General features: G+C 35.0%; 1 protein-coding gene across 4 annotated transcripts in view; it reads right to left on the bottom strand.

The window, feature by feature from the left end:
* NIPBL (NIPBL cohesin loading factor) overlaps nt 1–22,438 on the bottom strand; it is a 148,567-nt gene that overhangs the window by 43,758 nt on the left and 82,371 nt on the right. For 3 of the 4 annotated variants that reach the window (XM_036402628.2, XM_036402631.2, XM_036402630.2), the window contains one exon: nt 11,420–12,940. The exons of the other annotated variant lie outside the window; for it this stretch is intronic. In XM_036402628.2, the coding sequence (XP_036258521.1) occupies nt 11,420–12,940 (1,521 nt within the window). The remainder of the gene's footprint in view (nt 1–11,419; nt 12,941–22,438) is intronic. 4 annotated transcript variants of the gene reach the window in all.

Here is a 22,438-nt window from a genome sequence, read left to right as displayed (position 1 = left end):
GTCACAATGTTCCCTGAAGTAAGTGTGCGACACACCCAGTTTCCTTAGCTGCTGAGGATTGTAAACAACCTATGGAGTTTTACTTATGCCATACAGAGGAGTTAAGCAAGACTGTACACGCATGAACAATTCTAATATATATGGAGAAGGACTTATCAACCTTTCTGAAGAAAATCAGGGATATTCTGTAATTTTGGTCAAGTCTGGAGCTTGTTAAGATTTATTTTACTCTATTAATTACACTATCTTGAGTCAGGCCAGCTCAAAAGTCACCAGAAATATTTTACTAAATTCCTTCTTTAATATCTTCTATTTTATAATGTAGGCACTATTTTTTTTTTTTTTTTTGTTCAGAGTGGTAAAGAAATACTTACAAGTATTCAGCTCACCTAAGAATCCAGTCACATAGCAATACGAATTAGGTTATAAAACACATGTTAATGCCTTTTCAGTTTATGGGAAACTTTATAAAACAATTAATAGGATATGTAACAAAAACCTTTTTAAAATCGAAAAATCCATGTACAATCGCTTTCAACTTTCAAAATTTTTTGCTAAGTTTGCTAAGACCTAGTAGCTACTTCCACGTCTTCACTTCATTCACTTACATTTAGCTCTCGCATGCATGGCTTTTTAAATAGTAAAAAAGGAAGTGACTTTACTAAAAAGTTACTTGATAATCTAATAGAATGCCCAAATATCTTGCTGAAGAACTGTCAGCACCAATGGAAAAACTTCATTTTCTGCAATGTGTGTGATCAGTGTACACCATGTCTCAAATAAGACTATAGGCATATGTATTCTTCAGATGTCATTTACACATAATTTCAAAACTTCTGAAACTGTTAAAGGAAACAACTGGGAAAAAACCCAACAAACAAAACCAACCAACTAACCAAACATCCAAAACAAAAAAACCCCAAAGCACAAACAAACAAATTAACAAACAAACAAAAAACAGAAGAAAAGTACCATCACAACAAAATCTTTTTCTTACTGCCAGGAAGAGCATTCTAACCAACTCCACACTGGTGAGACCGAAGGGAAGACACAGAACAATTCATTTCACAGAACCACATACATGAACAGTCACTTCTACAGTGCTTCTCCAAACTTATGCAATGCTGTCCACAACCTACATGCAAGTTACTTCCCAGAGAAGAATAAATTCTTGGTTTTGTTTGATTGCTAGCATCAAAAAGTTTCTAAGGAAAGATGTTAAATGAATCTTCATCTACTACTCAGTGTCCACTAACCCTCAAGATAACTTGTTTTCTCACCAAGCATTTCTTTACAAAATATAAGACAGTTAAAATCAGAAAACCTCAGTGAGAAACTCAGTGTCCACTAACCCTCAAGATAACTTGTTTTCTCACCAAGCATTTCTTTACAAAATATAAGACAGTTAAAATCAGAAAACCTCAGTGAGAAACTAATTAATCTGTAAGCCTGGTCTTCTATCTTATTATAGTCTGGGAAGCTTCTCAGAGGGTTTTATTGTGTATAGTAGAAAAATTTCTATAAATATCAAGAGGATATTTATATATTCTATTACTCTCTCTCTCTCTCTCTCTATATATATATGTGTGTGTGTGTGTGTGTGTGTGTATATATGCATATATATATATATAGTAATATATATACACATATATCCCATTACTATATATCCTAATACTATTTATATAAGATTTCCTTCTCCACATATGGCTTAAAAAACTAATGGAAAAGAACAGATCTGATTCACAGCTCAGTATTGTGTTTTGCAGCTTCAGCTTTGTAAAACAGCTTTAGCTAACGTTTATGCATATGCTACCTTTAGGAGGATCCAGTATCACTTTGTGTTGACTTTGAAAGTCAAGTAGATCTTCCTGATCCTGGCAGATCATCCTTCAAGAGAGAGTAAACATTATAAAAAGTAACATCTTTATGGACTTTTGCTGGGTCCATTCAATATGGACAGCACAATTATTTTTTGACTTCACAATCTGTGTTCATATTAGTTTCATCTGGCTTGATGTAACAACTTTCAAACAAGCACCTATGGAAAAGAGGATGATTCTTACTGATGGTTAGGTGAGCTTTCCAGGATCCTGTCATGAAATCAAAATCAACATGAATAAACTCTTATTTTCTCTTGAATGATTTATCTTTGCTTTCCAAACTATGGAACATAACTGCATGGTTTAGATCAGATCTTGGTACAATTTCCTGCGAACTATGAGCCACCAAGATTAAAACATACTTAGAAATCTAAACTCTGAATTGCTATTTTCGTACCTATGAGACAGTTAATACAGTGGAAACATAAATATTTCATATATTTCTGTTTCTGCAAAACTGCAGTTAATGCAAATTCATATTTCTAATCTCTCTCTGTATCTTGATTTTAAAATGCACCTTTTCCAACTATGAAGACATTATATGAAAGAACACACAAGGGTGTGAGAAGGGAATAATGCCACCTGTTTGGGTGGGGTGGGGTGAGGATATGAATCTTCCCATTTCTCAGCATTTAGAAATTGAAGTCTGACCACTGAATCTCTATACTAGAGAACTGTCACTCATCTTCATTTGGACATTAAAAAAAAGCCCAACTGACTGCAGCTCAATTTTGCCCTTATCTTGCTCCTCTTTTGTTCCAAAAGACATTACACCTGCCACTGCACTTTTCTTATTTTGCCAATGACTAATGTATCCAGTCTTGTTATTATTTCACAGAGACTAAGCTCACCTTCCTTAAATATCCTCTCTGAGCATTTGAGCATAAAAGAATATTCCTCCCTTTTCTAATAAAAGCTTGCAGTCTAACTTTAGTCTTATGTTAGGCATATACATGCAGGAAGGAAAGCAGTTTCTTTATGGATTAGCTCAACCAACTTTGAAACCTGTGCTAAATGAAATAAAATATCCTTATCCTATAAGAAGAGTGCTGCTATCTTGTTGAACAGCCATGCCACTGTAGCTAAAAAAGCAGAGACTTGAAGGTTAAATCTACAGCAAATTCTCAGCAGATAAAGTTGTGTATTAGATAAGGAACTAAAGGAAAAAAAAAGAAAGGACAGAAGTACTTCCCTAGGTTGTAAACTGTTTAGAAAATAAACACCCTTCTAAAATAGCGAACTATTGTTACAGCATAGCATTCAGGCACTGGAATGTAAAAGGCCACATGAGTGCCTATAAACTCATAAAGAGGTCGCTGGTTAAAGTTGAAAAATCTTTGATTCTTTCTCAAGTGTGCAATTTAATGATATCATTTTCACCAGGTTCTCCCTTAAAATGCTCCAGTGTGCTCTTTATATGGTGCAGTGAGCCCCCTGTGATAAGTCTGCTGCCCACCAGCTTCACACTTGTCAAAATAATTTTGTGCCCTGAACAGTTTTAGGAACAGAAGGGGAAACACAGGGAAATCCCAGTAATTTTTATAGGTGAACTTAAGTTTTGAGGAGGACATTTCTGCTCATATGATGGAAGTTCCACTCGTATCTCAATACCCTATCATCAGCTGAAAAACACATAATCAAATGAATACTGGTGAAAACAGACTGAGTAGGACATTTACACTCTTTCCTCTCCCCTTCCCTGCTGTAAAGCTTACGGAAGGGTATACAGCTACATCCTACAGGATGTATCCAAAAGGATATAACCCTCTACTGAGCGCCTTACCCTCATCTTTTGACTACATAGGTGAAGGGATAACTCCAGAGCTCACCTCACATACACTCACGCCAAAAAAAGGGTGGAGACTGAGATGCCCTCACCACCACCCAAGGGGCTGCACACACAAGGATTCTCTGCTTCAATCAATTCAGCAGGATGGAGAAAGGCAATGTTAGGGAGAAGTATGTCCTACATTTCATGGAACCTGGTCTAACATATTTTTTAAAACAATTCTTCCTCATCTGCCCCAACAGTAGCACAAAGGAAAGGCTCCCAGCCTAAAAAAAGAGGAGTTTCAGACTCCCTGCTTTTACTCCAGTCCTTAGCTCTGGCTTTGAAAGATGGGACCCAAACAGGCTGGTCAGAGAAGGATCTGGACATGGCAACAGAATAATTCCATGATACAACAGAGGTCATCATTAACCACAGCTAAGAAACATAGAATCAAAAAGAATTTTACAATAGTACAAAATACTCTGAGAAGAAATAAACATTTTTAGAAGGAGGGAAGATATTTCAAAAGGGAACTCTGAAACACCCAGATAGAGAGCAGGGAATACATCCAACACACACTCTCCCAAGATGCCAAGAGAACTCACACTTAGATTGGCATCAATGATGTTCTCAAGCTATATGATTACTGTAGGAACTTACTGCTGGCCTTATTGCTGACTTTTTGTCTGTATAGAAATTGATAAAAAGAGGCTACAGCAGCCTAGCTTTCCAAGATGCTGTACAAAAAATAAAGCAGTACTCAGAATAAAAAGAAGCAAGTTTGGCAACTGAAATAAATATAATGCTGCACAAACTCCCTTGCTTTTATGAATCAATGTTGGGGGGTGCTTTTGAATTTTGCTGTCATTGCTTTTGAACATATGCATTGAAATTTAGGCCAACTCAATTTATTGTTCTAAGAAGTAAAGGTATTTTGTACAGTTGCAAAACCCAGCATGCAATTATCTGTTAATATGCTTCTATTAAAACTCCCTTCAGTACTCAAAAGGGGCTAACAAAAAAAGAGGGAGGGTGGCTGTTTACACTGCCAGATAGCAGTAAGACAAGGGGGAAGAGTTTTAAAACAAAACAGGAGAGACTTAGTTTAGATGTTGGAAAGAAGTTCTTTACTGAGCGGGTGGTGAGGTACTGGAACAAATTGGCCAGAAAAGTTGTGGGTGCCCCATCTCTGGCAGTGCTCAAGGTCATGCTGGATGGAGTTCTGAGCAACCTGATCCAGTGTAAGGTGTCCCTGCCCATGGCAGGGGGTAGAAATGAGATGATCTTTAAGATAATTTCTAACCCAAACCATTTGTTGACCCTATAATGATTAATGTTTGGGATCTGAAATTTATGACTAATTTATTTTTCCAGCCATGTATTCAGGTTGTTTAATGAGCCTGAGACAAAAGATCTTAATAAAATCAGATTATTCCTCAGAATTTCTCTTCTTATAAAACAAAACCTTCTATATAAGGAATATAATACAACCAAAACCTTTGCAGAGAATAAGGAAACAAAAACCATTATTTTACATCTTATCTGTGACTTCTAGGTACATCAATGCTAATTGACACATAAATGCTTATTTTTCTTACTATTGCATAGAAACATTCTCAGTCCTTATCACTGCAAATATTGCATGAAGCTACTAGTTTTGATTCTTCAAGATAACAATTACATAACAAACAACAACAAAAGATTGCTGATGTTTTAGCTTTAAATATAAAATAGTACAAGAAAATAGCTTGGAAGATGATTAAACAGAATGTATATTTAAAGAAAAGTTATTCAATGAAAACAACAGTTCAGTAATTTGAAAGACAAAAAAGGTTCTATACTACTTTTTTCTGTTTGCTGGTAGTATTCCCACAGAGCAAAAAATAAACTCCAAATTTTAAGTAAACAGTTTAAATTTTCTTACATGAAAAGAGTCACCTAGAACAGCTGACAATGTTGAGCAACAGAAAAGTTAATTCTCCAGAAGCAAAAATGAGGCTTTTTGTATTTAGTCAAATTTGTCCTTTGGCTAGAAGAAAATTCAAGCCAAAAATTTCAAGCACATATTCCAGCACATAAGCCAAGATCAATATCCACCTTTAGATCCTTAGACACATGAAAAGTCTGCATTGCCTACTGTAATTGACATGAGATAAATTGCTGGGCCACATTTACACATTGCAATGCATTGCTGCAAAAATTATTTATGCAAAATAGCCTTAGCTATTCCCAGAAACAAGAGGAACTCAATCAAGTATCCATGTCCATGAACCAAGAGCAGTTTTGGACTTTCAAGAAATTGTTCTGACAAATTAGGTAATAAACGTGTATCACTTACATTTGCCAAAGTAATTTTTCAAAAATCAACTCATTAAACAATGCACTAAATCTGCAAACAGACAAAGCATCATATTTCAGACAAATTAAAGTATAATGAAATTGGTGGTTTGGATCTAATTCAGTGGTGCTGCTAAGAATTCCGTGTGACATACGCGAAGTTCACTCTTCCTATCCAGAAAATACTGTAGGAGCAAGAATCAAAATATTTACCTTAGTAGCAAAGTCCAAAGTAGGAAACAAATAGCAGGAAAGCAGCCACCAGGCAAGGCTCTGTGCTGAAAATGTCACCTCTATTACCAGTAATAGATCATACATAAGGAATTACTCCAGTGTGCAGTGGCTGATTCCTGCTAGGTACCAATACCAGCTTATCCAACATCTACTTTTGAAAAACTAGCACCAAAAATGAAGGCCCCAGAAAGTATGAACAATGCCCACACAAATCCCAGCTACCTTCTGGAATGGGACAGACACACCCTATCTTAAAATTCACTGCAAGTAGGAGCAAAACTATTCCAGTGCAAAGTATGTTAGAGAAATCAAATCTTCCTTGACTTTAACAAGTTATATATAATTTAGACTTTTAACTAAGCAATGCTTGGAATATTTTTCAAAATGGAACCTTTAAATCCAGGAAAAAACACCAAATAATCAGGGCTCAATGAACAAAGAGCATATTAAAGTGGATCCTCTGCAAAGCCAACAAGTATCTTGAAATACTTCTAATGGCAAAAGGGTGAGCCAGTTCCTCTTCTAGTCTAGTCAAGATGAGAGGAGGTAGTCATTAATATATCAGAATAGAGAAAAAACTGGAAGACTGTAGAACTCTTATGAAAGACATAGCTGTTTTTCTATAATTACAATTAAATTTTAGTTTGAAGAAGGTTTAAACATTTGAACTGAAAGAGTCTTTATAAATTTTTTGCTGTAAATGCTGAAATATAGTATTTTTTTTCCTCTGAAATGTGGCATAATTTTCTACAGATCCACCTGGTGCTGCATCCATAGCAAGATGGTCAGCAGGTTATTACTCTGGCCTTGACACACGCAAATGCAGTTGCTACGGGGAACTTCAGGACAGTCATTTCAAATTCAAGATGTATGGAACTGAGGATTTTCACATTGCTAACCTTTAGAAAAGCACAATTTTATGGGAAGCAAGCTGAGTTTCAAACTTTTCCTTTCCCAAGGTAGTATGTTTTTAATGCAGTTATTTCCTTGTGGCCCCTCTGATTTTGGGGTGTCTGTCTCAGCATTAAGAAATTGTTATTTTGGAAACAAATTAGTGTGAACTCTAAAATTTGACGTGTTAACATCCATAACCCAATTTTGCCCTTATAGAATTCCTGTACATGTAGGATTTAAATGAGGTTTAGAACTGGTACTTCCTTTCTGCCCACAGTTTTCATCTGTACCATTAAGCACCTTTAAGTAGCTTGGCTACACTAACTAGAAATCAGTGAGAGGCACAACAAGTTCACTCAAGTGAGCCCACACAATTTGGATACAGCTTTTCATCCTGAAATACTCCCTTTCTTGTCACTACTAGAAGATAATTGATTGCTGTTTCCCAAGGGAAACTATTTCCAACAATGCTACAACCCAAAGACAGACTGTCATGTTACACAAACACAAAATCAGAGTTACTACAGGCTCTGAAAAAGTCACCTGGAATTAAAAACAAACAAACCAAAACCCCAAACAAGCCATGGAAGCAGAGAGCACAGAAGAATCCGGAAGCATTGTTTTAACGACATAAAGATGATTAAGCAGTAAGATTTTTAGCTGATCCTGTAAAGAGTATGTATGAAGAGCACCTTCAAAGAAACATCAAGTCTTTACTCAAATTTCAGATCAGAGCAGCAGGAAACAGTATATTTAGGAAGACTTGTAGTGAGCAGCAAAACCTTATGTCTTCAGTTCTGCATTGTGAAGATAATTAAATCCCATAACAATCTACACAATGGAGGAATGGCATTCATATCAGAATTTTTTTTTCCCTTAAAACAACAAATTCCTTTAGGTGATATAGGAAGATCCAAAAGATGTTTGTTTTGCAAAGACAATCCTTCAAACATATTATAAACCTACTCAGACATCTTGCACAGATAGTTACAGTTTCTCTCAATATTTATATTTAACAAAGGAAAATTTGTCCTGTTCAGAATGCAGTAACCATGAAGCTGCTAACAGCTCCCATCCCAACACAGCTGATCAGCATAGCTCTAAAAAAGCAGCAGAGAAGGTGTTCACTGAAGCTCTGAAAAGAAAGGACAGCAAACATGACCTCCTCATTGCAGGCACAAGCTTAAAGGGAAAAGTTTCATGGGTCCCACAACAACATACACTTGCATTAAAACCAATAAAAGACATTAACAGATGGTAAAATCAGACAAAGAAAATGTCACAGTTCATTCTGATGTGGACAAAATTGGCCACAAGACTTCACCACAAGACTCTGTAACAAAAATACTGTGAAAAAAATTCCATAACTTTCCTCTGAGATACAGAATCTTTCAGAAAATGCTCAAAGATCAGGGAAGAGAGAAAAATTACTTCTTCCTTGTAAATGCCAAAAGGGACTCTTGGATTTATTTAATATTAAGGGTCACATACTGTGGCTATCTCTCCCATTCATAACTTGATAAAATTTCAAACATGTCTATAAAATTTGGTGACAATATTACCTTGTCTTTTTTGAGTTCAATGCAAATAAAGGCACAAATTTAAAATTTACTAAAACAATGCAAAAAGTTGTATGGACTTTCAGTTTGCAAAGAATTAATTGTAACTTAATGTGAGTCAATTTTATTGAGTTTTGTAATGAATGGGAATTAGCCCTTTACGACAGGACAGCTATCTAAATGGTGTTTCGAACTAGCTGAACAACGATATTTTAAACTGCATTTCAGATAAATAATAGCAATGATGTTGTATATGAGAAAGCCAGTAGAAGACATTTTTTGAGGGAGGGATGGATGAGAAAGCAAAAACGAAGACAAGAGATACAAGGGTAATGAAATAAGAGAAAGTAAAATATACTAAGCTACATGGCATAAGAGGCATGTGAGAAGTTGAATAATGATGCTAAAAGGCAAGAATTCACTGGAAAAGAATTGCTACAATCTACTAAGTAGTATAGGATGAACTAAAAGAAGATTTATGAAAATTACCGTTCTTAGTGTATTAAAAAGTTTATAACTAAAAATGGCACCAAGTAAAACTGAACACTATTTCAACTGGATTGAGGACACCGTGTCAGTGGCATGAATACATCTGCATCAGTTAGCTGTTAACAAACAGAGTTTGCCTTATGAAGAGAGATATCTTTATAAAATTTGTATCTTTCAAACACTGGAATTCACCTGGTTAATTAGCATGTGTTCTAGGAAGTAAGTTACCAGAAAAAAAAAAAAAACAGAACTAAATATACACATCAAAAATCTGCAGTTCAAAGACACTTTCTCCAAAATCTGCCTGCTGAACACTCAAAACATGATTTGTAAGATAAAAAGTTACATTATTCTTTTCATGAAACCTATTTCTACTATCATTGTAAGAACCTTATTCTGAATAGAACTGCAAAAAAGACTTGTATCAGATTCAAACCATTTTTCCCTGCAAAACGTGTCCCAAGTTACTTCATAGTGCAAGAAATGCAAGAAAATGATGACTTCAGAAAGAAAAAAAAATGCAGAAAAAAATTGTAGAGAAATTATAAACCTAACGTTAAAATCACTGCATTGCTCATCTGTGACAGGTACTAGAATCATACCAAAAGTCATTAAAACCTTTACACATTATTAAAGCATTCTACATACATAACCACATATAATACAGACTACAAGAAAAAAGTAATTCAGAAACACTTTTGGAAAGCATACATGCACTGCCTATTGTTCAGAAGACTTGTACCTGATTTTCTGCACATAAAAAAGTGTGAATTCAAAATCTATCCTACTGAGACTAGACCTCAGTTCCATCAGAAAGTTTTTAGCATTTTCTATCAAGGACATAAGGGTTTCATCTGAAACCTTCAGATTAAACTGAGAACAAAGATATAATTTTATGGCTAACTCTAGATACCTATTATTAAAAATTGAAAGTTTGCCTCTTTTGAACTTCAAAAAGGGACAGGGATAATGTTCTTTTTCCCAAGACAAAAAGAAATCCCTAACAAGGAGGCTAATATTTTACAAATATGTAAAATACATCACAAATTATTATTAAGGCTTTTTAGAGTTAATATAAACTGGTTAGTAGATAAAAAACAGCATAGCACAAGAAATTAATGATACAGAAAACACCTCTTTACAAGTGCACATTAAGATAGTCATACATTCATGAAGATGATTTCTACATAATTTCTTACCAGATTAGCTACGTAAGAAAATGTTTTAATCTTGAATTCGTTATACACCTGCAAATGGCTTTATACATCATCCTCCATACATTTGTAAACCTCTCATCTGGCTTTTATCAGTCTATTTTAAGACACAACAACTCTATAAACATGACTATATAAGAAACTTAAATTTTTTAAATGTTAAATGTTAAAAAAAGGAAATCCAACCAGTTAGTAATACTGATTTCACAGTGGGAAATGATCTACTTCAGTCTGAAACCAATGAAGTCAAAATGAAAGTACCAAGAAAAAAAAGGATCTTATTTTTAAAAAGTGTTAAACCTGCAAAAGAGATAATCAGTTAAATATCAAACCTACAAGCTATTCTAAATTATTTCCTGTCCATATTACTAATTTCAAAATGCCAGCTAATTGTTCAGCTTTCTTCTTTCTGCATATAATGGACACGAGACAATGATAAAAAGAAGTCTCCTACAGACCAAACGTGTTTCTAAGTTACTGTCACAAAGTCTCAATTATGGAACCTCCTCAACTGATTTGTTTCTACAGTGTTAAGGAGGTAGGTGGGACTCTGCAACTATGTTCTTACTAACACCATTTAAAAACATGCTTTGGAAAAACCCATTTAACTTCAAATTAAATACAAAAATAATCGTAGGGCTTGCATAGTTAGTATTTCCCATCATTCCAGCTCCAATATTTACAGTAGTGGGAGTCATTTATACTGACAGACCTAATCAGGTAAAATCATACACACAACAGTTACATTTCACCAGATAAATTGCCATATAAAACTAATGCAGCTGAAGTACATCTTAAGACCACTAAAGTGTTGCCAGATCAAGTACTTGTACTGAAGTAGATAAATAATTTCAGGTACATTTCTAGCAAGATTTCTGATAATGACAAGTCCTTAGACTAGTTTCACTTTATTTCTCTCACCATATAAGCAAGCACATAAACTATCAAATGTTTGCATTTAATTTCTAACAGCAGAAGTACAAAGTCTACAAGAACTCAAGTGTAAAAGATACAATGCAATTAATATTAAAACAATCTTACCTTTATTAGGTTTGGTTGACTTGTTCTTGTTAGGTTTAAAACAAGAGCCCCTTGATTTATCTTCTCTGTCCTTAATAAATTTCTGCACATCATCCAAAGAAAGCTTTTGAAGGACAACTACAGGCTTAGCTCCTTTATTTAGATCTTCAACTAGCCCAATCTTCTCTACTTTGTCCTTATGTTCACCTCTAAATTCAGTTTTCCTTGACTCCTGAGTAACATTGCCATCTTTATCACGTTTGATTTTTGGAATGACAAAATGTTTCAATGCACCAGATCTTGCCCCCAACAAATAACTGGGAAACTCTGCTTTATTGTCCCCATGTGCTTTATTACTATCTACTTTGCTCTTATTACCATCTGTCCTTCGTTCATCCTTGCTGTTTGGTGACTTAAAACCAGGTTTATCAGGTCTTGATTTGCTAGAATCCCCTTTACTTTCCTGTTTAATACGAGGGCTATCAGGCCTTGATTTCTGATCCCCAGAAGAAAACCTTGAATCACCAGACTCATGCCTATATTTCCTTTCAAATTTCTCAGGTTTTGAACCATCAGGTTTAATACCATGCTTAGAATCATGTTCATTTTTGTTTGAGGATCTCAAATATTCAGGCCTTCTGATCTTGGATGGATCTCCTCTGTATCTCTCTGACTCCCCCCTGTCCTCAGATCTTTGTTTAAGGCTGTCATGGTCACGCCTTGGTGTATCAGAAACTGAGCGCCCATCAGGCCTCGGTTTTGTTGGATCAGGTCGATTTTCAGGTTTCATCCTTGAAGGATCAGATTTCACATCTAGTTTGTGCCTAGGTATTTCAATTTTCTTGTCTGACAAGGGTTTACTGGAGTCCCTCCTATTATCATGTTTGTGTTTAGGTGTTTCAGGCCTCCCTTCACTCTTCTGTTTCGGTGTTTCAGGTCTGCCTTCACTCTTCTGTTTCGGTGTTTCTGGCCTTTGCCGTATTTCCTGTTTGCCATTATTTTGTTTTCCCTCATTTTGTTTCATCTCCATTTGCCTGCTCTCATTTTGTTTCAATTCTGTCTGTCTGTTCTCATTTTGTTTCATTTCCATTTGTCTGCTTTCATGTTTCACTTCTAACTGCTTGCTCTCATTGTATTTACTTTCCAACCGTCTGCTCTCATTTTGCTGGAATTCCATTTGTCTGTTTTCATTTTGCTGGATATCTGTCTTTTGACTTTCAAAGTCTGACTTTTTCCTAAAAATTTCTGGATGGTTTTCAGGTTTAAATTTAAGAACTCCAACAGTGTCTTCTTGGGGAACACACATAAACCCGTCATTATACTGCTTAATTTCTTCAGGTTTTTTGATGGTGTCCAAATCCTGAGTTACTGTTGCCTGAGAGTCTGCTCTTCCTGCTTGTTGCAGATCAATACTAACCATCAGTGCTGGCCTTGCCCCATTTCCTGCAGAACCTGTCTCCTGAGAAGCTGTTCTATTTCCTCCAGTAGCACCTCCAGCCTCTGGTGGTTTGTTTTCTTGTTTTCGCTTCTTTAAAGGCTTATCTGCAAGTTAAAAGAGAAAAAAATCACAAATTATATATAAAAATTGATAAATGTTCAAGGAAGAATGTCCATTCCCTTCCATTCCCATAATGAATCCTCCACAGCATGGATGTGCACACAAAACAAAATCCACTGAATTTAAAAGCAAGAATAGGACTTCTCTAACTAATACTTTTTAATGTATTCAGACTATCATTCAATGTCCGTTTCCCACAAATGCCAGCTAATCATTAAAAAAACCCTCCCTCAAAACATATGAAATCAAAAGGTCCTGTGTAATTCTCAAGGGAACCGCCTAATAAAGCAGCTGCAATACATAAGGACCAAAAAACCCCACCCCATTAAAAAAACTCCCAAACTCCTCAGTTACACTTGAAGGAGAAATCTGAAAAGTCAAAGTCAAAGTTAAGGTGCAGCTCCACAACTAGTTTTTGAGGAATACTACCATAGAAGATATCTTCTGCAGATCCAACCTCTTTATTACACAAGTACTAAGTAAGCAAGGATCTGCAATGATTATGACAGAGGTTTTCCCCACTTGGTTCAGTGAATCAGCTGGACTTCACACATATTTTACTCAGGGAACACACAAACAATGAACAAAACTGATAAAGTAACTATTCCACCCGCCCATGCTTCTCTTTGAAACAAAGCAGCAAACCAAGGGTTGGAGTCTCTACCTTAACACATGCATATATTAGGTGGGGGACCACTACACACTTAAAAACTTGAATATTTTTCCCTTTGCAATCATAATCCTTTTTATAGATGAAACACAAAGTATAGTGAAAATTTCTGTCAAGAACCTGACTCTGCAATAAGCCCTTCAGTTTACACTAAAAAACATTAGGAGCAGAATACAGAAAAAATAAGTCAACAACCTGTAATTTGGTAGAATTCATAGAAATGAGAAGCACACGGAAGTATCCAAAAGAGTATATTCTACCCATATAAAACTACAACCCATTTATATTACCAACACAGAACTCTAAACTAAAAATAATTTCTGCCACACAAACTAGATGCTTTACCTGCAGTAAGGCTTATATTCCCATTTCTCAACTACCACTGCATAATTTGTCGAAAAAAAAAAATTTCTGTGTAATCAGGGAATAAGATTGTAAGTCTAAGGAATTACTAAACATAGATCTATTGCCAAAATGCCTAGACCACAAATGCAAAGCAAGAAAAGTACCATTCTTTGTGCCTAGGTTTGTGGTGCTTTATCACCAGATGCAATGAACCAGCTCTCCACTCAGAGCACGTGAATGTACAGTAAGGAGGATGTAATCAAGAAATAGGGAAATAAATGTCAATGAAAAAATCCACACAGTCCTCTGGAACTGTAAACTAGAATCACAACATATGAGTTCTAATTTCTTGAAAATTTTTATAAGATTCTTATTTAGAAATACTTTGAAGGATCACCTCCAAAATTAAAATTAGGCCACAACAACAAGCAATAACATGGTCAATTCCAGTGATGTGAACAGGATTTTTCCCTATCATTTTCATCCTCAAATCTATTTGGATATCTCTAACTTTCTAAAACTCAAAAATTTTGTACAAGATTCAATGGCTGGAAGACAGTAAAGACAGATCCAATAAACTCCATGCAGAAACTGATCAACTGCAAATAAAGAATTTTGCAAAGCTCAACAGAAGCCTGTAGGAATGAATGCCAGCTTTGTGATAGACATGTAAAGCCAAATAAATTTTCCAAATCAAAGATGCAGCTTTTTAGCATGGAGATTTTTGCTTTTCCTGTGCTACAGCAACTGCTGGATTCATATGAGGACTTACATAGACGAATTTTTCTTCACTATGGATTAGAACAAATATGCATACGTCCATACACATCATTACCTTACTTCTCAATTAAAACCCTTTACATTTTGAAATCTAAGTTCAGAAACTTGTATTCTTATGAAAAGTTGGTAAGTCTTGTCATTTTAGTCCAGAAATGCCAGGCACACTGAAAAAGTCCTGAAAAGCTCTGATGGTGGATCTAACAGTAGTCTTTAAGATGTTACTGTTATTCATTATCTGCCCCATTTCTTTAACTGAAGTTATCATTTGTAGCAGAAGGGAACACACATTCATATTTCCACAACTACTCTCTAATGCATCACCATAAGGCAGTAGTGAAGGCGGTCAGCATTAACCTACCAGGCTGAATGATTAAGCTTTAAGCAAGACAATGCTTTCCTCTCTTATGCCTACTATAGGAGCAGATGGCCATGAGCTGTGATGCCTTAGACAGCTGTAGCTGGATCAACCAAAACTCACCTTTCAGACCCCTCATGCTGAAGGCACCAAGAACAAACAACCAAAACAATTCAAGTAGGGCCAATTTTCTTGCTTGGACTTCTGTAAGGGACCAGGTTCACCATGCTGCTGCTCTTCATCATCCAAAATGTCAAATCGTAAGTTGAGAACACGTAAGTAGATGATTACATCACAACTTGATACACACATTCCCTCTAAATACATAGCTCTTCTCATGCACATTCTTCATCTATCTTGACATTAGAATACTGATGTTTTAGTAACTTGACATCTTGCCTGAGAAGAAAGGGACACCTTCATAGTTTTATTTTCTTAGATGGCAAGGTGATTGAAGACAGAGTTACAGATCATTCACAGATTTCTTCTTATTTCCAGTACATCTTGAAAGTGAGCCTCAAAACTAAACTCAATCATTACCACTTTGTCTCTATGAGAATTCTGGATCTAGGACTAAAAAAGCTGTCCTAAGTATAAGAAAATATCCAGTTGAACTAGGGCAAAAATGTAGGATGAATATATAGTACCACTGCCTTCATAAAGCATAATGAAAAACTTCCATTGAATAAGTACAAAAACTTTTGAAGTTGAAAAAATAGCTACAAAAATTTGAAAGCTGAAACATACCATTAGGTTCTGAGGGCTTCATAAAATCTTGAACTCACTTTTAGCTATACAAGAATTAGAACAGTGAGATGAGAAGAGAGTAGTGAACCTCTAAAAACAGATGTCTTCAGATCTTCTCTTTCACAGTCGAATATACAGAAATTTGCATATAGCTTCTTCGTTAAGTCATGAGTCCCAAAATGAACAGATAAATTTTTACAATATCCATTGAAATATACTTCATATTCTTCAAGGCATCTGTATTCAAACTTCATTCCACAGACAGCAGTATTTTTTTGGGGGAAAAAATATTGGGATCTGGGACTTCACCAAATTATCAGACTAATGTCTTTCTTTGAAATCTTACTGACCTAGATCTGAAGCTTGTTGCAGTTCCAAATATATTGGCTCACAATCTCTTTAGTCTAATAGAGTGTGATAAAGGATGTTTTTGCTTCCGTCTTTGTAACAGTTGTCATAGTAAAAGGAGTATGTATTAAGTTACAGAAGAGTTTTTTGACTATATTAATGATTGGGTATACTAGTTCATTGTTTTCAGATTCTTTTCAAAACAATAATTCACTCCTCCACCTTTCTCTGAGGTTGTACATATATTCAAAATATACCTACATTTTATTCCAATTACTTTAACAAATCTATCGTAGTTTGGAGAACAGTTACTCTACGTATGAATCCTTTTGACTTAGCAAATTCGTAAGAATATTCTCTTTACCTTGCAACATGCTCACTAAAAGGCAGTACCTTGGAACTCAAAGCAAGATCATAAACTACACTATACACTACACTATAAAATATAGTAGAGCTGTTCTATCAAATGAAATTATTCATCATGACACAAGAAACAAAACATTACTGGAACCACAAGCTTGACATGGGAAAAGAATTAGCTGGATTTCCAAGTGGTAATTTCCCACCAATCCTCTTATGAACAGTATTCCTGGAGAGGAAGTTATGGTCTTCATCTTTGGAAATATCTGTATCAAAGTTTTGAGTACTTTGGGATTTAGAATTTAATTAATTAGTTACTGTGGAACCTTTGTGCAAAGAACCACATTGCACTGAAATAACCACAGACATCATGAGATACATTTCTGCCGAAACTACAAGGAAATCATGATTTGAAGACCATTCATCCAGAAAACAGATATGCTTGGAAGCTGAGGAAGTGTTAGAAGCAGCAGGTGGATGAGGAGAGCTGTTACTATAAATGTATCTCTATTCTTTTACTCACCCTGGAATCTTTCCAAAGCAACAGTCAAGATACCACTAGCACTGAAACCCTCTAGATTACTGCTTCCTTGCAAACCTGATGATTGCCTTAAATCACAGAATAAACTCCTTAAACAACTGAGTAAAATTGGATGATATTCAGTTCTAGAACTGCTTGGTCTATCATATTGAAAATGGGCCTTTTGTAAGTATCTATGAAAAGGTAACAAGTCTAAATAATAACCATGAGCAGGGTTGCTAAGCTTCTTTTTAGCAGAATGGTAACACTTCCTTCTATTAATATTGTTTGGTGTACTTATAAATGGACAGATATATTTGTGCTTCCCCATTTTACACCCTGCAAGGGACTCAGTGGAAGACTTCATATTCCAAATGGTCATATGTGAATGTTCTCCTCTTTGGGGACGCAAAAAAGATTGATCCTCTTATGTTGAATTCTAGATGAACCATTTAAATGGTAATCGAAAGTATAAATTTTGTTTTTGTAAAGGATAACCTTTAAGAGTTTTATGACTTTAAACCTCTAACTCTTCTAATCTCTCATATCAGAGATTACTAGGGTATGCTTCCACTCATTTGAAATAGCACTTGTTTAATTATATCACAAGTTAACAAATTTAACTCAAATACTCTAGTCCTTCGATGTTATTACATATTGTCAAATCTCCTATTTTTAAACAACATCAGAGACCAGACAGAGGCCAATTATAAGCTTATCTTATTTAAACTAGCAATCAAGACTAGAAATTTTCAACAAATGACACATAGCTAAATGTTCAAATAACAAACATGTCTACTGTTAACTGTTTCCTTTTCTTAGTTACTATTCACAGATTTCTTTGAAGCTAAGTGCCCTGTCCCCCCAGCTAACAGTGCTCTGTAGACCACAAGAATCTAATCTGTATACAAGGAATCTTTAAAATTACTTCAATGGTACCAATGGACAACCTATCAGTGGAGTTAGGACAACTATCCATTCTTTTCAACTCCCTCATGTATGCACAATCCATAAGAGTTTGCACCCATCTGACTTCCCCTCAAAGTCTTATGCCAAATGAAAAAAAGAACTGAACAACCAACAGAACCCTTCCTTCAGCAGAAGACATTTCCACACTACTAAGCTCTTGCCCTTGAAAGAGAGATACAGCCAACACAGGGCAAAGATTTTATTCTCACTACTTCCTCCCTTACAGAAGAAATCAAGAAAGTACAGTCATGAACCTCGTATAGGAAGCTTTATAGAATGGTACATAATTCCAAAAACCTCTGAAGAGACCAGAGGACTTTCAGCTGCTGCAGTTCAAAGAAACAGACTTGCAAGACTCAGAACAGAAACACCTGCTACTCTTTAGTGACCTGTTAAAAGACTTCATCAAATTTCTGGTCATTGTCCAAAAAGGAAACCCCACCAGAACAATGTCTAAACTCTTTCAGTTTAAAAAACAAAAAGGCTACAGCGATCCCTGATACGCCTCAAAGTGTAGAAGACTTCATCAAAATTAAGATTAGGAAGTTTTGATTGTTTTCTTAAATATAGCAATAATACAATCATCATAGTGTCTTATGAATTTTTCATCCATCTACTTAAGGATGTCTGGTTGCTCACTATTCTCTGGCAATTATAGTAATACAAAAGAAATGCTACACCAGTAAATAACAAAAAAATTGAACTGCAGAAGAGTATAATCAAATATCTACATTTGTTTAGAGATTGGAAACTAACTTAAGCTCGCTGAATTTAATATTGCTTTCACAAACCATATGACTTTATTTATGAGATAGATTTTTCAGCATAAACACTAGGTTTTACCCATGTGATTTTGCACAAAATTACAGTTTGGTAAACTCAAAATATCTGAGCAAAACCTCAAGTACACTTAGTTTGAAGCACCCAGTGTAGCATTCCACAAGAAAAATGCAACACACTAACATCAGAATGAAAACTCTTAAGCATCATGGCTAACATTATCCAATTAGATTTTAATTCATTGAATTAAATATAGACAGAAAATAAATATAGACAGAAAACTTAAGAAATAATCAGTAACTTTCCCTTCTCACTTCCAGCTGTTGATTTTGTTCTGCCTTGTACTCAAAAATATCATCAATTAACTAGATTAACATTTATATTCCATGACAATGAAAAAAATATTGTGTCTTCTTAAGTTGATGTCAGCATGAACTTAGTGACTGTGAACTACAGAAATGCTGGGCTTAAGCTCTTAATAGGGTTTATTAACTACTCGTGCCATTTCTTTATCAAGATTTAAATCCATTATAAAGAAATGTCTGTCCTAGAATGTAAGTTATTATTGGATTAATGGTATCATAAATCCTCTGATCCACAGGTACAATCAAGGGTATACATTACATGCAATTTATATTGAATTTTCTAGTCTTAGTTTACAGTGTAGGCAGAAACAAAGAAGGTTTCTTGCTAAACTGCTACAGTTCAGTTATTTCCTACACCTTCTTACAAGAGCAGTTTTCTGCACTACCATATGTAAAGCACAACCCGATATAAATAGAGGAATTTTGATTTCATTCTACATATGAGCATAAATAAAAATGCTATTAAATTATATGATCCTACCTTTTTTTAAAAGAAAAACATTTTTCATTTGTAAAGTATAATAGTCTTTATAAAAACTGTAAAAGGAAGCAACTTTTCACAGATAGGTGTAAACATTGCAATATTTCATTGCAATTCCTCTAACAGAATGGGAATCCTTCTTCCCCTTACTTTTCTTAAAACATGTCTGAACACACAAAACCACAAAATCTGTCTTTTATAGGACCTAGAGGCTGCAAAGCTGTGTTTTCTTGGAAAAGCTACATGAGGTGCCAGTTTCATCTATTACATCACACTACAAAATGCAGACCTAATGAAAGCTTGTATACACAAAACTCATGATCCCTAAGTCTCACATTCTACTATACAGACACTCATTTATCTTCCACACTCTCTCTCTTCACCTTCTGGTATTAATGACTGTAATCTGCAAGACTACCATACAAATCACTACTTGTAGCTCCATTTTTAAGGCAATAAGCCCCCTACAAAATATTTTTGGAAATGAATGCTAATATACTGGTTATAATTACATATTGTCACTTCATTAATTAACTACATAAAATTAGACATAAACAAACTATTAATTCTTAATAGTATTCTTCTATTAGTTTCCTCTTTAGGGAATTTTATGGGGGAGATGGGTAATGGGGAGAAAGGGAGAGTAGCTGGGTAAGAATTTAAAAAGTAAGAGAAAAAGGTTACTTACCTACAACTGTAGTTTTGAGAGTTTTGCTCCGGCAGATTCACACTCTTGGGATGTGTGTCTCTGCTGCTAAGGGCTTGGAACGAACCAAAAAAAGAAGAGCCCACAGCAGGCATCCAAATGCCCCCTAACTGATCCAATTATTGGAAATAAAGTTATTACAGCTTCACTTCTTCCTAATTCAAAGAATCCACAGTAAGATTCCAAAGAAGTGGGTAAAATGGATCCTCAGGAGTAAAATATACAGGGAAAAACACACATATACAAGTTGGTTTGTCTCAGTAAAATTTTTTTTCTAATGCTTTTAAGTTAAAAAAATATTAGCCTCCTAATGAAATGGTTAATGATTTGATTACTGTTTCACAAATGCCAGAAAACAAACTTCTGCCTTTTACAAGCAGAACTCCTCAATCTGTTAACACAGCTGTATTATACAAAAGTATCTTTGAAGAAATCTAAAACTTAACTACACAGTCCTGTGTATGGAAGAGCTCAGATTAAAACATAGCAAATCTGAATAAAATAAAAAAGCTAAATCAATTTGCAAGAAAGTATCTGAAAGAGATGGGTTACTTCCTGGGATTTTATGCAATTTTCAAGGTTATCTTCCCTCTTCTGTGTTGCTTAAAGACTGCAAGCTCCGTTTAGCATCAGTGTGTTAAACATTTTTGTTTCACAGTATTTGGAGGTTTTAGAAAAGCATGAAAGATCATGATGTACAAACTTTGTATCTGCAAATAAATTCTGTAACAGATTTAAATCTTGAAAAAGAAGAAGAACTTAATGTAATGTTCTAGGAAAGGTTTAGTCTAAAAGTGATGGATTAACTTTGAATTACTTAACTACATATAAAAATAAGTAACTTGTACCTGAAGAGTGGCAAAGCACAAGTTAATGCAAATAACTGAGATTACCAAAATGAAATTTCTCTCTCAACATCCTCATCTCCCAAAAGAAAAAAAGATGCCTGAGAACAACAGAAATTTCTAGGACAATTTTTAAAACTTAATAGGAATTCCGGTAGTTTCTTGGAGTAGTCAAATTCAGAAAGTGAACAAAGCACAATGTCAGTTAAGGGAACAAAACTGGTTCAGAATATAGACCCCTAGTTGTTTCAAAAGCCTTCAACTGCACAAGTAGTACAGGAAGTGTGACTACTGGCAGTAGTTAGAAGAGAAGAAAGTGTGAATTAAGTTTCACTACCTTTCTGAAGAAATTATATCATCAAAATATCACAATGTAACGAGAGCAGAAGACAGTTTACCAGTCAATTGTTACGGAAAAAGTCAATCCACTTCTCTAAAATCCCTTTTGAATCACTTTTTTTCCAATTCAGATAATCTGAGTCTTGACAAATAATAGCTAGACCTATCTGTAATACTACAGATTCTTTTAAAAGAGAAGATATGATCTAGTATTGATTAACATATTTCATCTGATGAGGATATAGAGGCCATTGTGAGGGAAGCAATGGAAACTGAAGACCTGAGTTATGCCATGTTCCATGGACTATTTAGCAGTATTGAAGCTATTAAATGTAAGAGATTATTAAAATGCAACTTTTGGTGCCAAATGTCTAGATCTTCAAAATCTCCTTTCACTAACAGATACAGAAAAATTACTTGTTAAATTAATCAATAGAGAGACTTTCTTAAGGATAGAGTAGAAAGAGGAGATGAACTCCGCCCTTCCACACAGAGAACAAGGATGAAACCAACTTGTTATTGTTAAACTTTGCACCTCTCTATCATGATATATGAAGGGGACACACTCCAAGAGCCAAGCAGCCAAAAAGGATAGAATTATAAAAACATAGCTACAAAAAGCACTTGGATATGAGGAAGGAAGTCTATATTATAAAATCACTCTTTACGCATATCTGACACACAGTAGCTCGAATTTGTCAGATTTTGGATTCGTGATCTTTGCACTAAAGATTCCTTTTCATAAATGAAAAGCATGAAAATCAGATTTCAGAAAGATAAGCCACTTTTCAAAGAAGAAAGTGCTTCAGCAAACCTCTGTGTTGTTTCCTCTTCTGAAACTCAGACTGCTTCCCACTTTGAGAGACTTTGTT

Source organism: Molothrus ater, chromosome Z (genome assembly GCF_012460135.2).
Source record: "Molothrus ater isolate BHLD 08-10-18 breed brown headed cowbird chromosome Z, BPBGC_Mater_1.1, whole genome shotgun sequence".
NCBI classification, from domain to species: Eukaryota; Metazoa; Chordata; class Aves; order Passeriformes; family Icteridae; genus Molothrus; species Molothrus ater.
This window is presented reverse-complemented; position numbering and strand designations above follow the sequence as displayed.